General features: G+C 43.6%; 2 protein-coding genes and 1 long non-coding RNA gene across 5 annotated transcripts in view; 2 read left to right on the top strand and 1 right to left on the bottom strand.

Annotated features, from left to right (window-relative positions):
• Positions 1-3,076: 3,076 nt before the first annotated feature.
• On the bottom strand, positions 3,077-3,475 carry LOC121811990. The gene is made up of 2 exons (XR_006052788.1): positions 3,361-3,475; positions 3,077-3,205 (listed from the first exon to the last, which is right to left on the bottom strand). It is a non-coding gene; the product is annotated as an uncharacterized LOC121811990 (long non-coding RNA).
• Positions 3,476-3,717: 242 nt separating this feature from the next.
• On the top strand, positions 3,718-11,342 carry LOC102314544 (transcription elongation factor A N-terminal and central domain-containing protein). Of its 2 annotated transcripts, XM_005945511.3 has the most exons (3): positions 3,718-3,889; positions 5,398-5,608; positions 7,079-11,342. In XM_005945511.3, the coding sequence occupies exon 3, from the start codon at positions 7,084-7,086 to the stop codon at positions 8,053-8,055; it is 972 nt and encodes a 323-aa protein (XP_005945573.1). In that variant the 5' UTR covers positions 3,718-3,889; positions 5,398-5,608; positions 7,079-7,083; the 3' UTR covers positions 8,056-11,342. The 2 variants fall into 2 exon arrangements, with proteins under 2 accessions (XP_005945573.1, XP_005945572.1); XM_005945510.3 differs by lacking the exons at positions 3,718-3,889; positions 5,398-5,608 and adding an exon at positions 6,814-6,922.
• Positions 11,343-11,411: 69 nt separating this feature from the next.
• LOC102291089 (ras-related protein Rab-9A) overlaps positions 11,412-12,815 on the top strand; it is a 7,454-nt gene continuing 6,050 nt past the window's right edge. The window contains exon 1 of one of the 2 annotated variants that reach the window (XM_042212792.1): positions 11,412-11,720. In XM_042212792.1, the coding sequence (XP_042068726.1) occupies positions 11,514-11,720 (207 nt within the window). In that variant the 5' untranslated portion in view covers positions 11,412-11,513. The remainder of the gene's footprint in view (positions 11,721-12,815) is intronic. The other variant, XM_042212793.1, reaches the window with a different exon arrangement.

Here is a 12,815-nt window from a genome sequence, read left to right as displayed (position 1 = left end):
GGTAAAAGAAAGTTAAGGGGTTAAGAAGTGTCCTGTCCACACACACTGCAGGGCTATGAATCTTAACTGTGGGATATCAGGAATTCAGGCTCAATCACCCAACGGAAATCACCAGAGAGGGGAGGGGGAGGGGGAGGCCGGCTAAAAATGTAAAAAAAAGAAAAAGGACAGAACGTGCACTCTCTGTCCTTTCCTTTTTGAAAAACAATAAATCACAAGTTTGACTGTTGCGTGTATCCCCTACCTTGTGTTAACCTTTTCCCCCTAAAAGCTAAAAGTGCGTATTGGATGAATCATTAATCTCTCGCGGGGGAACTTTCTCATGTTAAAAAGTAACAGAGCTATCTTGGGACATTTAGACTCCGAGGAGTTTATACCAAAGCTGGTCCCTGAAACAGCTCGATATGTCCTGCCTCTGCTTCATGTCGGGGTGAAAGAAGATATTATGGCTCACACCAGACAAAGGCCTTCTGTTGTTCCATTCACACACAAGGCAGCGCCCTCCCAGATAAAGGCACTTTCAGCTGTTATCGTTCACTTTGTCACACCTATTTAAATGTTGTTTACAAAGAGATGTTTAACTGTGTGTGGGGGGCGGCTATGTGCGGGTTTACATTTTATGAGAAAGTGAAAAATCTTTCTGATGTGTGTGCGTGATGATTTGCAAAATTGCTGCAGAAGTCAACAAATCAGAACAGAAATAATTAGCACTGCCAACCTTTTCCAGCATTATTTAATGTTATTTTTTATAGGAACCGTTTATACACACAGTGGGCCGGAGCCAACCTCGTGTGATATTTATATCTAATGACACATTTATATAAATCAAATTAAATTAATGGGAAATTCAAAGCAGAATAAGGAACCCTCCAGTTGTCGCAGCAGGAGGCTGCCCCCCCTCCCCCAGTCCTACTGTTAAAAGAGAGTTCTTCCTTTCCACTGTTGCCATCTGCTCGCTCATAGGGGGTTGTCTGATTGTTGTTTTTTTCTGTATTACTGTAGGGTCTATACCTTAAAATATGAAGTGGTTTGAGGTGACTGCTGTTAAAATTGAATTGAAAAAATATTTCAAACAAAAAAAACACTGAAATGTAGACACGAAGGGCTTGTAAATGGCAACAAATATTATGTAAAGTCGCCTGATTTCAGTGCCAGTGCCCGTCAGCTGATGTTTTTGCGTTACACTTGGCCATCCTATTACTCAATCATATATAGGACGTGTGGTTTAAGCAAGTATTAGCAGGTTTCTGCTACACTGCAAACCACTTTGCAACCCACTTCCACCCCATTTCCTTACTGTCTGCTGCCACTAATGGCTGCCCTTTTCTTTGGGCTCTTGCTCCTGCTCTTGTTGCCCTAAGATGTCCAAATATGAGCACAGAACAACAAATGCTAAAAATAAACCACCAGCAGCACAAGTGAAATTTATTTTAAAATGCTATATAAAATAAACTGTTCTGCCAACTGTGTGAGGTGTAGAAGAACAAGGTTAAGGACGATGTTAGCCAACACTAGATGCTTATTTGTGATTGTTGGGCTTCAGGAGTGACACAGGCGAGCTTAGTTGAGACCTATATGAGCATTTTTTCATGAGTCACCAAAATTGTATTTGTTGGGCAGAGAAGTTTGGTTTCTTTTCTCTGCTCAGTTGCAGTTGGACGTCATGTGGTTACCGTGAGTAACGTGTGTCATCATCTATCAGACATACTTGCTCTGAATCCCTTAGACTCGTCTTTTGGTGTGTGTCTTAAATTTGAGTGTAATTGATGTCACACGCAGCTGAACCAAAGCAAAGAGCAGGACCTCACACCTGTGCACACTTTGAGCCTCAGACCTCCGCTGTGATCACATTACAAAAGTCCAGTGGATGCTGCACAACTGTGAGCAACGTGGGGAGGATGTGGTTATTTGTAACCCGGGCCCACCGGCTGGTGGATTTCCCATAAGGCAGAGCATGCGTCCAGTTGGTGTGTGTGTGTGGGAGAGAGAGGAAGGGGGCGTTCATGGGAAAACAAATGTGATGAATCAATGTGGATAATTATTTGTACAGGGGAGGAAACATATGGTTGAACCCTCAGAGGATCAGAATAGCAAAATCAATGCTAAATTTTTCTCTTTGGTACAAAGGGTTAACAGAGGCAGTTATACAAAAGGAAACAATTTAATGAAACTATTTCAGAGTGCACAGTTTGAGCCCCCAAGTCTGCTTTGAACTGCTATCAAGATCTGCGTCACATCCCAAGAGACGCTATGAAATTGAGTTGCTTAAAAAAGTACCTTGCACAGCATTGTTTCACCATAATCAAGAAAAGGGTTCGAGTGAGTCTCGTGATTCTGCTTTGACTCTGCTGTTGAGCAAAGCACAAACAAGTCACAATCGTCTGCACTTCCTCATCGCTTCTGATAAAACAGAGGGTTTTTTCTTAATCAAATGGGAAAATTTTTATGATCAGCAAGAGAAGACATAGCAACTGTGCTCTTAGCGGGGAGGCTCATTTCCTGCTTTGGGGTTTGCAGGACTCCAAATAAGCACAAGCTAAAAAAAGACAACACTTTGTCTATACTTTGCCTCTTTATAACATTTATTAACCCCCCCCCCCCTTACTCCTGCCCCTCCCACACACACACAAACAGAAGAAAAATCTTTGCAGCGCTTCAGACAAAACAGAATGAACCCTGAGGCAAAACAAACAGAATCCAGTCCAGTCATCAGTGATTACCCTCAAGGTAATGACGGATGGGAAGGGTATGATGGGTAGGGTACTGCCAGAGTCCCTCTCAACACACACACACACACACACACACACACACACGACCTGTCAAGAGCATTTAGCATGGATACAAAATAAGAGTTGACTTTGCTCTCACAGCATAAAACCCCACAGTCTCTGTCGCATGTGCTTTTACAGAGAGACCACATAAATAAATAAAACACATCATTTTCATCATATTTAATAACATCTGAAAGGCAAAGCACTCTAATTATAGAGCATTACATGATAAAACTCGTTTCACTTTAAACAAATAGGTAACAATAAATATGCTGCTGTTTGCGGTAAAGTTCACATTTTTTTCCTTTGGAATGTCAAAAATGGGAAGAAAACAAAAAAACATTTCCTCTTCCTCCACCGAAAAGTCCGATCAGACTTCTGCCAAGAAAAAGCAAATATGCGTAGCTCTTCCTGTTTTCTAACCTCCTCTCACCCTGTGAAGAACAAGGTTTATCATTGCACTGACACTCACTCAGCAGCATGTGGCTGACGATTGCTTATAACACTTTTTCACTTTGCTGTCTGTCACACATGCACTTGGCAGCGTTGGGAGTATTTGCAGGTCGTGGTTGCGGGTGCAGGGACTTACCATGTTGTCATGAATGTCTGACCATGAAAAAGCTGATCACTCTAACAAGAAGGCCTTGCTCCTCCTCAGAATTTCTCAAGCTCAGGGCGGGGTAGTGTGTGCGCGTATGTGTGTGCGCTCATGCGTACACGCCATCTAGAAGGCGGGGACAACAAGAGCAGGATGTGATACAGCAGGACTCCACTTCCTCAAAGGGCTCAAACCAGCGCAGTGCAGAGAGCGCCACCTCTCGGCGCTCGGCTGTCACAGCAGCTGCGTGCTGGTAAAATTCCATTCCCACTGATAAGAAAGTGCACAAGTGCAAGCAGGCCGCACTGATATGACTTGATAAGATGCAAGGAGTCTTGTGACTCTTGTGACGGAAATCAGTCGCATGTGTTTGAGGGTTCAAAATTTAGCAGGTTTAATGTATTTAACCACAGAAAGAGGAGTTTTACACGTGTCCACTGATGGCTCAGCCGGACCCCACCCATCTCAATCCAAACCTCGGAGGGGGTCAACACTCAGGATCCTTCTGCTTGTGTAAAAGGTTGGAGTTTTAGTTCACAAAATGCACTTAACAAAAGAAAGCTCGCTCACAGAACCTCGAATATCCCACACGGCACATTTCCTCACACGCTCAAAGAAAACTCCTCAAGCCAGAGAAGAAAAGTTAAACATTAACGCTGCTAAAAGCCTCCTGGAAGCTTTAACTTCCATTTGGGGTTTTAAAAGCAGCTCTTTGAACTTGAGAACCAGAAGCTTTTATGCGAAGAGACGCCAAATCAATTTTCCCTTGAGGCCTGCACTGCTATCGGCCCCAGCTGCGTGAATCTTGAAAGCACATTTTAATGTAAGATCAGGAGGGTGATGTCACACCAGCAGTTGCATAATGGCGCCCTGCTCGTCTAATTACATTTCATCTGGGCTTTTGTGTGAATAATAACATATATGGTTTGGCAGGACTATTAAAAGTGCTTCAGTGAATAAAAAGCTCATTTTGATATAAAGGCAGCTCGTGGTTTCTGTTTATCTCTAATTTATGAATGCAATTCACAGTCAGAGGAGTCGTGGAAGGCTTTACAACTTCTGCCACTGCAGCTATCGCCAAATTTGTTGAAACCAGCACCTCAGATGTGAAAATAATACTTCCTACATGGGCAGAAAAATACATATATTCTCAAGTAACTTATAAAGGATTGTACAAAAACATTTGTCCTTATAATTAAGATTTTGATAATGTAGAGGGTTTTATGATTTGTTTCTTGTGTATAGGAACGCCTCTTGACATCGTTTATTTTTGTGCTTACCTTTAGCCTTATGTTGCAAGATAAGTCGCTATAATCGTCTCTGCAATATCCACCACACCATTACACCACCAACTGGTGATACAGGCCTGCATGATCCATGCTTTCATGTTATTTACTCCAAATGTGTACTACTATCTGAATGTTGCGTTAGAAATTGAGACAAATCAGTCAACGTTTTTTCAATCTTCTAATGTCCAATTTTTGGTGAGCGTTTGTAAATCGTAGCCTCGGCGACCCTGGGTGTGGTCTTCTGTTACTTCAAGGTTTGATGTGTTGTGCATTCAGATCCTTGCTGATGGCTGAGGTCAGAATGAGCAGACTGCTTTGACCTGATTGAAAGGCAACAGTAACTAAAATAACCACTCATCACAACCATCCCAGCATCTCTGAATGTAAAGGTAAAAAAAGGCTACAGCAGCAGCAGACCACACCCGGCGCCACTCCTGCCAGCTAACAGAAAACTGAGTCTAAGATTTTCACAAGTTCACCAAACGTTTCTGCTCCAGCGTTTAGAATTTAGCATAAACAACATCCAGCCTCAGTTCAGGCTGCTGGTGTTGGTGTAACGGTGTAGGGGATATTTTCCTGGCATGCCGTTCGACCCTTGAGTACCAACTGAGCCTTATTGAAACACCACAGTCTACTTGAGTGTTGCTGCTGACCATGTTCATGCTGTCATGACCACAGTGTACCATCTTCTGCTGGCTGCTTCCAGGATTAAACACTGTGTCACAAATATCCTTCACAGTCATGAGATCCCAGCGCAATGCAGCACCAACGAGATGTGGTTAGACAGAAGATTCACATCACGGAGCCATGTGCAGCCAACAAATGGATGATGCTATCATGTCGATATGGATCAAAAACTCTAAGGAATGTTTCCACCAGCTTGTTGAATCTGTGCAACACAGAACTGAGGCTGTTCTGAAGCCAAAAGAGGGTCCAAACCAGTCCTAGCGGTGAGTTTACATTTGGTCTTCTTTGCTCACCAAGAAAAGCACTAACTCCTTTTCGTTATATTATTTTAGTAGTTAGTATGAGTGTGTTCGAGTGAGTCAGTGCTGCATGTTTGGAAACGAAAAATGATGATGAATGTGCCGTGCTGTTGGGAAAAAGGGAATAAAGCAGCAAAATAGGCAAACTAAAAAACAAACAGACTAAATCAGCCTCCCTCATCACTCCAGCAATTTCCGTACACTCCATAAATCCCTAAAGGTATTATTGAATTGTTTTGTCAATATTCAGATATGCTCCCATTCAGACAACATCCAATTAATACATAATCAACCTTTCAGCCATGCAATTAAGCCTCCATTTTTCTCTCATTCACGTCACCGTCGATGGTGTGATTACATCAAACCACGTTCCAGGTTTCCACGAAATACTAACAACTACGTGCGAACGGATACGTCCGCTGGAACGTTTCTGGTCTTAGCTCCACAACCATGAATTATCCTAAACACTCAATCATCTTCTTCCATCACAACATGTAATTGCAGCACAGCTGAAAGACTTGCCTCATCTTGTCACGAGATGTGTTCCACTAAATTCCTGTCTGCAGGTCATTTGGCTGCTTGGATGCGAGGATTACACGTTTCTGCACGCCGAACCAAATATCTTTCATCTCGATCTCAGGGGCTGAAAAGAAGGAACACAAGGCTATAATAATAGCCATTAATGCAACACACATTTGAAATCGAACACTTTGTCTGGACAACACCCTCAGCTCCTCGTGTGGTTTAGCGCAGGTTCATCCACATTTGTTATTGTGGGAAAAACAGGAAAGAGGCGTTAAAATAGACAGAAGTTTGGCCGTGGGAGTAACCTGCAAAATCCAAAAGCACACACCTAAATCCTCACATAAAGCACTAATCCCACAGTACATTTTAGATAAATCACAGACTGACAGCACAGCTGGAAGGCTCTGCTGGGATACTTTCAGATTAAACAGGCCGCAGTGTACTCAAAGGATGATTCGGGGATTCAGGGTCACTTTCATTGCAAAGAGGTTTCATTTATAATATTGCATCAATCCCTGTTTTTAGGGAAAAAAGATTGCATACATACATATATATATATACATATAGTTCCATTTTAAGAAACTGATGGGAAACTACCTGCACTACCCTCCCTTTGTGAGGCTACAGCTCCATCTAGAGGTGAATGCTGGCATTTTTCTCCCGTGAAGACACATTCAACATGGCTGCTCCCGTGTAGACGTTTGCTAGGTTCACTGTTAGCAGGAAGAAACTGCAAACCATGAAGGAACTCAGGTAAACACGTGCAAAAGTCTATTTTAATGTGTTTCTAAGTGGTACATACTGCTGTGCTTTCAGGAGAGCACTGCTTCATTTTGCAGTGAGGGGCAAACATCACCACATTAAGAAAAAAACATTCATTGTTTCATCTTTGCTTTTGTGTCTTTGCAGCCACGATGGATCCAAAGCAGATGCTCCGCTGTGCTCTTCAGATAGAGAAATTCAGTGCAGACAGAAGCTATGGGAACATCATGACCCTCCTTGGTGACCTCCAGAAGTCTCACGTCACAGCGGAACAGCTGGAAACAACGGACATCGTCAAAGTGCTCTACAGGCTCCTGAGAACCTGCAATGATGACAGCGTGAAGAAGACAGTCAAGAGCTTGCTGTCCAAGTGGAAGAGACAGTACACGAAGGACAGGCAAGGGGTGAAGTGCACAGAGGAGAGTGAGGATCCTGAGCTCCCTGCCGGTGTTTCTTTACCAAAAGAGGCCGTGGGTGGTGCGGTTGTTGCCCAAACATGTGATGGTGGAGAGGGGAATGCTGCAGGAGAACAGTCATCTATGCAGGCTAAACCTGGACCCAAAGCTCATACTTCTGCTTCATCTCCAGATAACGTGAGGACCAAATGCGTGCAGCTCCTCCTTGCTGCCCTCTGCCCCTCTGCCCCCGATCAGCACAAGGCTGCTGAGTTGGCACGAGACATCGAGCGGCACGTCCACGAACTTCATAAACACAACCAGGTCAAATATAAAGCCTGTGTGAGGAGCAAGGTGGCCAACTTGAGGAATCCCAAAAGCGGCCACCTGCATCAGGGCCTCCTGAGCGGCTCCCTGTCCCCCGAGACCTTCGCCCGCATGTCTGCGGCGGATATGGCCAGCGCAGAGCTGCGGCAGCTGAGGGAAGAGTACTCCTCCCAGGGCGTGAGTGAGAGGCAGCTTCCTCAAGGGATAGAGGGGACGCGGACGGAGAAGATTCGCTGCAAAAGATGCGGGGGGTCCGACTGTAGGGTGACGCAGGTGTCCAGAGGGGTTCTGTTCTTGCCTGCGTGGGTGAGGCAGGGCGGCCCAGACGAGGATGCAATGACCTTTGTGACCTGCAGCCGGTGTGGCCAGCAGTGGTACCACAGCAGCTGGGTCTGCCTCTGAATCCACATGGATAACATACATGACTCAGCAGCTAAGAGCAGGCTAACTGATAATGAAAATAACAGATTTTTAACAGTCATGCTGTGTAGAACTTTCATTAATGATTTACTTTCTTATTTTCGACGTCTATGGAGTTAAAAATGTTCATGAATCTGGAACATGACCTTCTTAGATTCCGAGCTCAGATACTCAGTGTTGCTAGTTTTGAAATAATACATTTTGAAGGCTTTTCTTTACACATTTACATAATACATTGACTTAAACTGCCATTGTTGCAGATGAATCACCAGCCATTTAGTTGATTGGTTGTTTCAGCTGTTCTGCCCGCTGTAAAATTGCACCCCTAGTACATCATTTGGTATTATAAAGGCTTTCCTGTGACCAGTTACATGATTTGAGTGTCATAAACTCAGCTCTGAAACAGGAGGATTGGTCACATGGGATGCAGAGTGGAAACTTGTGGTTTAAACCAGATTTTTCCCACAGGATTTGTGCTTTGTCTTTCATGAAGTGACCACTCAAACCCACAGCTGAAAGCATAAACTATATCTTTACTGGCTGAAATGCCAAGTCATTGCAGTCTCCGACTGAAACCATGGGTTTTCAAGTAGCAGCTGTCGTCATCTTCTTCCCGCTGAATCATTTCCTGTGTCTCTACTCTCTGTAATAGCCCTTCGTTTTATTTCTACTTACAGTAGCTCATTTAACTGCTTTTACTGGCCACTCTCTCTTACATTACTGATCTAAAGATCCATTAATGCCTTGACCACTGGCGGGGAATTCTTTAAAACATGCCTCTGCTCTACAGTATCCCATTCATTTGTGGCAAACTGAATCCAGCAGATGAGACATGTGACCCCCGAAGTACTCTGAGCATGTGAGCCAGTAATCTGCCCTCCCCAGCAGCCGGAGGGGCGGATATCCCCTGGTGCTCCAGCCAGCGTGGCACAATGACTCACATACACGTCACTGTGATGTCACATGAAGCAGTCTTTATGTGTGTGTGAAGATATTACAGAGAAAATCACTTATTTTTATCCTCAGCTGTTCTTCCTGCGTCATTATTTATGTCACGTCCTGGCTCACTGCAGCTTTTCTGATCTTTGCAGCAGACTCATTCCAGGATGGCCGAAGGTAAAATGGCCAAATATGAAAAAACAAACAAACCATATCTTTCCAGTAAGTGTTTGGTGTCTCAACACTGGTGCATTTGTCTGCAATCCATCTCCTCTCCTGTGCTCCTTATCTCTTTAGTAGATAAGGAGCATTTTAGTGGCGTGGCCTGTCAGATTGATGCTCTGCAGCCACATACAGCTGTGGTGAGAAGTTTACATCTGCTCATCAAGGGCATGACTGTGATGCTAGTTTTGGGCTTTTAATGGTTTCTTTGAGCTGTTTTGTTTTAAGGGTGGAACGATTGTACGGAATCCATTTTTAATTACTCTGAAGAACAGTCATTTTAATATTTGAATAGGTGGTGCTGTAGGTTCTACAACGTCTTAACAAAGCTAAGGCCCATTAACTCCTCATAAGGGATTATGATTGGGTGCAGCAGGGAGTTTATCTTTGCAGCATAAAAAGGATTTGTTTGACAGCACTCATTGGACTGACTCAGAATACTCAGAACAATTGGAAAATTCAAGGAACTCACTGAAGAGACTTGTAGATTTACATAAGTTGGAGTGGCAGCTGTTGGTGAGATAGTTAGGACTGCTGTCTTGTAGCAAGAAGGTCTTGGGTTTGAATCAACCATTTTTCTGTGTAGAGTTTGCATGTTCTCCCCAAGTCTGCTTGGATTCTCTCTGGTTACTCCGGCTTCCTCCCACAGTCCAGTTAGTGGGTTTAGGTTAACTGATGAGTCTAAATTGCGCGTAGGTGTGAATGTGAGTGTCAATGGTTGTCTGTCTCTCTGTGTTAGCCCTGCGACAGACTGGCAACCTGTCCAGGGTGTACCCCGCCTCTATCCTATGGTAACTGGGATAGGTTTCAGCCCTCCTGGTTCCCCGAATTGGTTAAAAGGAAGGAGGGAAGAGAATGGATGGATAAGCAAGTTGGGAAGGTCTCTTGGAGCCATTTCTAAGCAACTGCAGATTCCATAATTGTCAGTTCAAACAATTGTACAGATGTGTCACCATTGGAAGAAGAACCAGAATGTCAGATTTGTTAGGATGAAATTGGTTAGGATATTCCAGAACAACCCAGGAACCACCAAGGCTCAAGCCTGAAATGGACTGGAAAATCCTGGAACACCAGTGTCACTGTCCAAGGTAAAGTGAGTTCTATCCCCTGGTCCAAAGTTGACACTTTTAAGGTCAAATGAAATTTAACAGTTGCTCACATGGACAAGCCGATGATGTATGTTTTGGTGGTGGTAGCATCATGTTCTTGGGCTGATTTGCTGCCAGTGGTTCTGTATACAGCACAAGGTGGATGCAATAATGAAGAAGGAGGATTATTACCTCTAAATTCTTCAAGTTAACCTCAAATCGGAACTTGGACACAGTCGGGTGTTTCAGCGGGACAATAATCCCAAACACACCTCAAGTTTATCAATCTTCGCTTTGAAATTGATAGAGCAGGCTAACATTAATCTTAGTTCTTCTCAAAGTCCTGACCTCAGTCCTAAAAATTTGTGGACTATGACTAAAAGCCGGTGCTGTGCAAGGAAACCAACCAATTTAAATGAACTCCACTCCTCTGGGAAGAATCATTAATAAAATATACAGAATTATACCCAAAGCTTGTTGATGGCTATGAAAAGCATCTGGTTGAAGTACAACTTGCAAAGCAACAACCAAATACTAGTGTGTGTGTTTATAGATTTGACCCTGTGTGGATTAGAGAAAATCCAAAATAAATTTGAACTTTTGCACCCAGTTTTAGTTTTCTAAAGTCGTCAAACATGTGTGTAGTACAATCATTCAACAGCCCCACGAATAATTAAAAGCCCAGAATGGCCATGTGACTCATGAAGAGTGTATGTAAACTTCTTCCTTCTTGTACATATTTGCAAAACATTAGTCTGAGCTCTTTACTTCTGCAGACGTATAAACCTACAGAGGTGCATAAATGTTTAATATTTGCACTTGTTGTTGTAGTGCAGGAGGGACGGTGTTGCAGTGTGTGGATTATGATCCCTTCAAACGATTCATATCTGCTTAAAACCTCTTAATACAAACATGTCATAGTGATGGTTTGTAGAGGCCTGAAGTAGTAAACGTGTATTTAACGAAACAAAAACAGGACAAAAATCTTAATATAATTCAATAAAACTGTGAAATCTTTGATTTTCTTATGCTTTCTGTCATTTTCTGCCTTATTCTGGAACACTTTGGAGGATCGCAGTGTCTATTTCAAACCTACACACACACACACACACACACACACACACACACACATTGCCAACTGTATATTTCACTTTCATTTCTTCACAGTGAGAAACTCACATTAGACTGTGGATGCGTCGGTTTGATCCAGGAACGCGCCTGGTGACGGGAGGCGTGACAGCCCCTGCCGGGTCATATGAGCGTCATCCGCAGCTGCGGGGCCAGAGAGCAGCGGCAGGGACACCGCAGCGCCATGTCACCGGCTATCAGCAGCGGCCCATCGGGGAAAACGGGAGGAATTTAACCGCTAGAATCCAGCACCGATTGGCACATCGACAGGTACGGTTACCGAAAGGCGAAAAGTTCAATTTTAACCGCGAAAATACCAACTTTCTGTGGGTTTAATTGGATTAGGAAAGTCGGGAATGTGCAACTACCAGCGCGCCCATTATCGGACAGCAACAGTTTTAGGAGAGGCTTCCATTATCGGACAAGCTCAGACTTCTCTTTAAAAGGATTTGTCTCCAGATTTTGACGTCAACTAAATACGCGTAACAATAATAACATTTTCATACGTCATGTGCGCCGATTCTGCAGAGATGAACACCTAATTTGAGAGTTTATGGCTATGTTTCATCGAGGTGTTTCCTTTAACTGTTTAATGCTGTTTTGTCAGCAAGTGGTACAAATGACAACATTATTCATAATAATAATAATAATAATAATAATAATAATAATAATAATAAAAAGAAACTATGAAAAACATAAGCGTTACTCGAGGTTTCCTGCGTGTCCGAAAATGGATCTAGTGCGTGTTTGCCAGCTGGAAAGCCCCAGAATGCTGACTCTGTGCTGTCATTATAATGTAGTAACTTATAGTGCAAACGCTTCCTGTGCCTCTCACGGCGACGTTTACAGCCCACACACAGCCAGCTGTCTGAGAGGGCTTAACTGGTATCACATGTGGCTGCAGCTGTTTCAGCTCTTCCTGTTATTTACGGATATAATACTGTCAATTATTAGCTCTCCCTCAGCTGAGGTGTGTCACCTGAACGGCCTGTGCTGCCGTGACTCACGGCTGATGATTACCCTGCTGACTGAGCATAATGGCTGCTGCTTTGATTTGAAGATGCAGGATACAAGGTTGTTTTATTTTGAAGGCTCAGAAGTGCAACATTGAGAGGAAACGCACATTTTCATGGAGGAAAAATAAAGACGCGCACACACACAGACACACACAGACGCATAGCAGCCCTCTCTTCAAATTGTATCCTGCTGAATGAAGCACATGACTCTTGAGTGAGTGACTGTGTGTGTGTGTGTGTGTGTGTGTGTGTGTGTGTGTGTGTGTTTATGTGTTGACCCGTTTCTTTTTTCGGCTGCATGGCTGCTTGTAGAACTGTCACAGGTTCTTTGAGCAGCTCTGTGCTTAAA

The sequence above is a fragment of the Haplochromis burtoni genome, unplaced genomic scaffold, assembly GCF_018398535.1.
Source record: "Haplochromis burtoni strain Fernald_Lab_line unplaced genomic scaffold, NCSU_Asbu1 Contig_394, whole genome shotgun sequence".
NCBI lineage: Eukaryota > Metazoa > Chordata > Actinopteri > Cichliformes > Cichlidae > Haplochromis > Haplochromis burtoni.
Note: the sequence above shows the minus strand (reverse complement) of the source record. Positions and strands in the feature narration are given on the sequence as shown.

Coding starts and splice junctions, on each gene's coding strand:
- LOC102314544 (XM_005945511.3), top strand. CDS start 7,084: ATGGATCCAAAGCAGATGCTCCGCTGTGCTCTTCAGATAGAGAAATTC.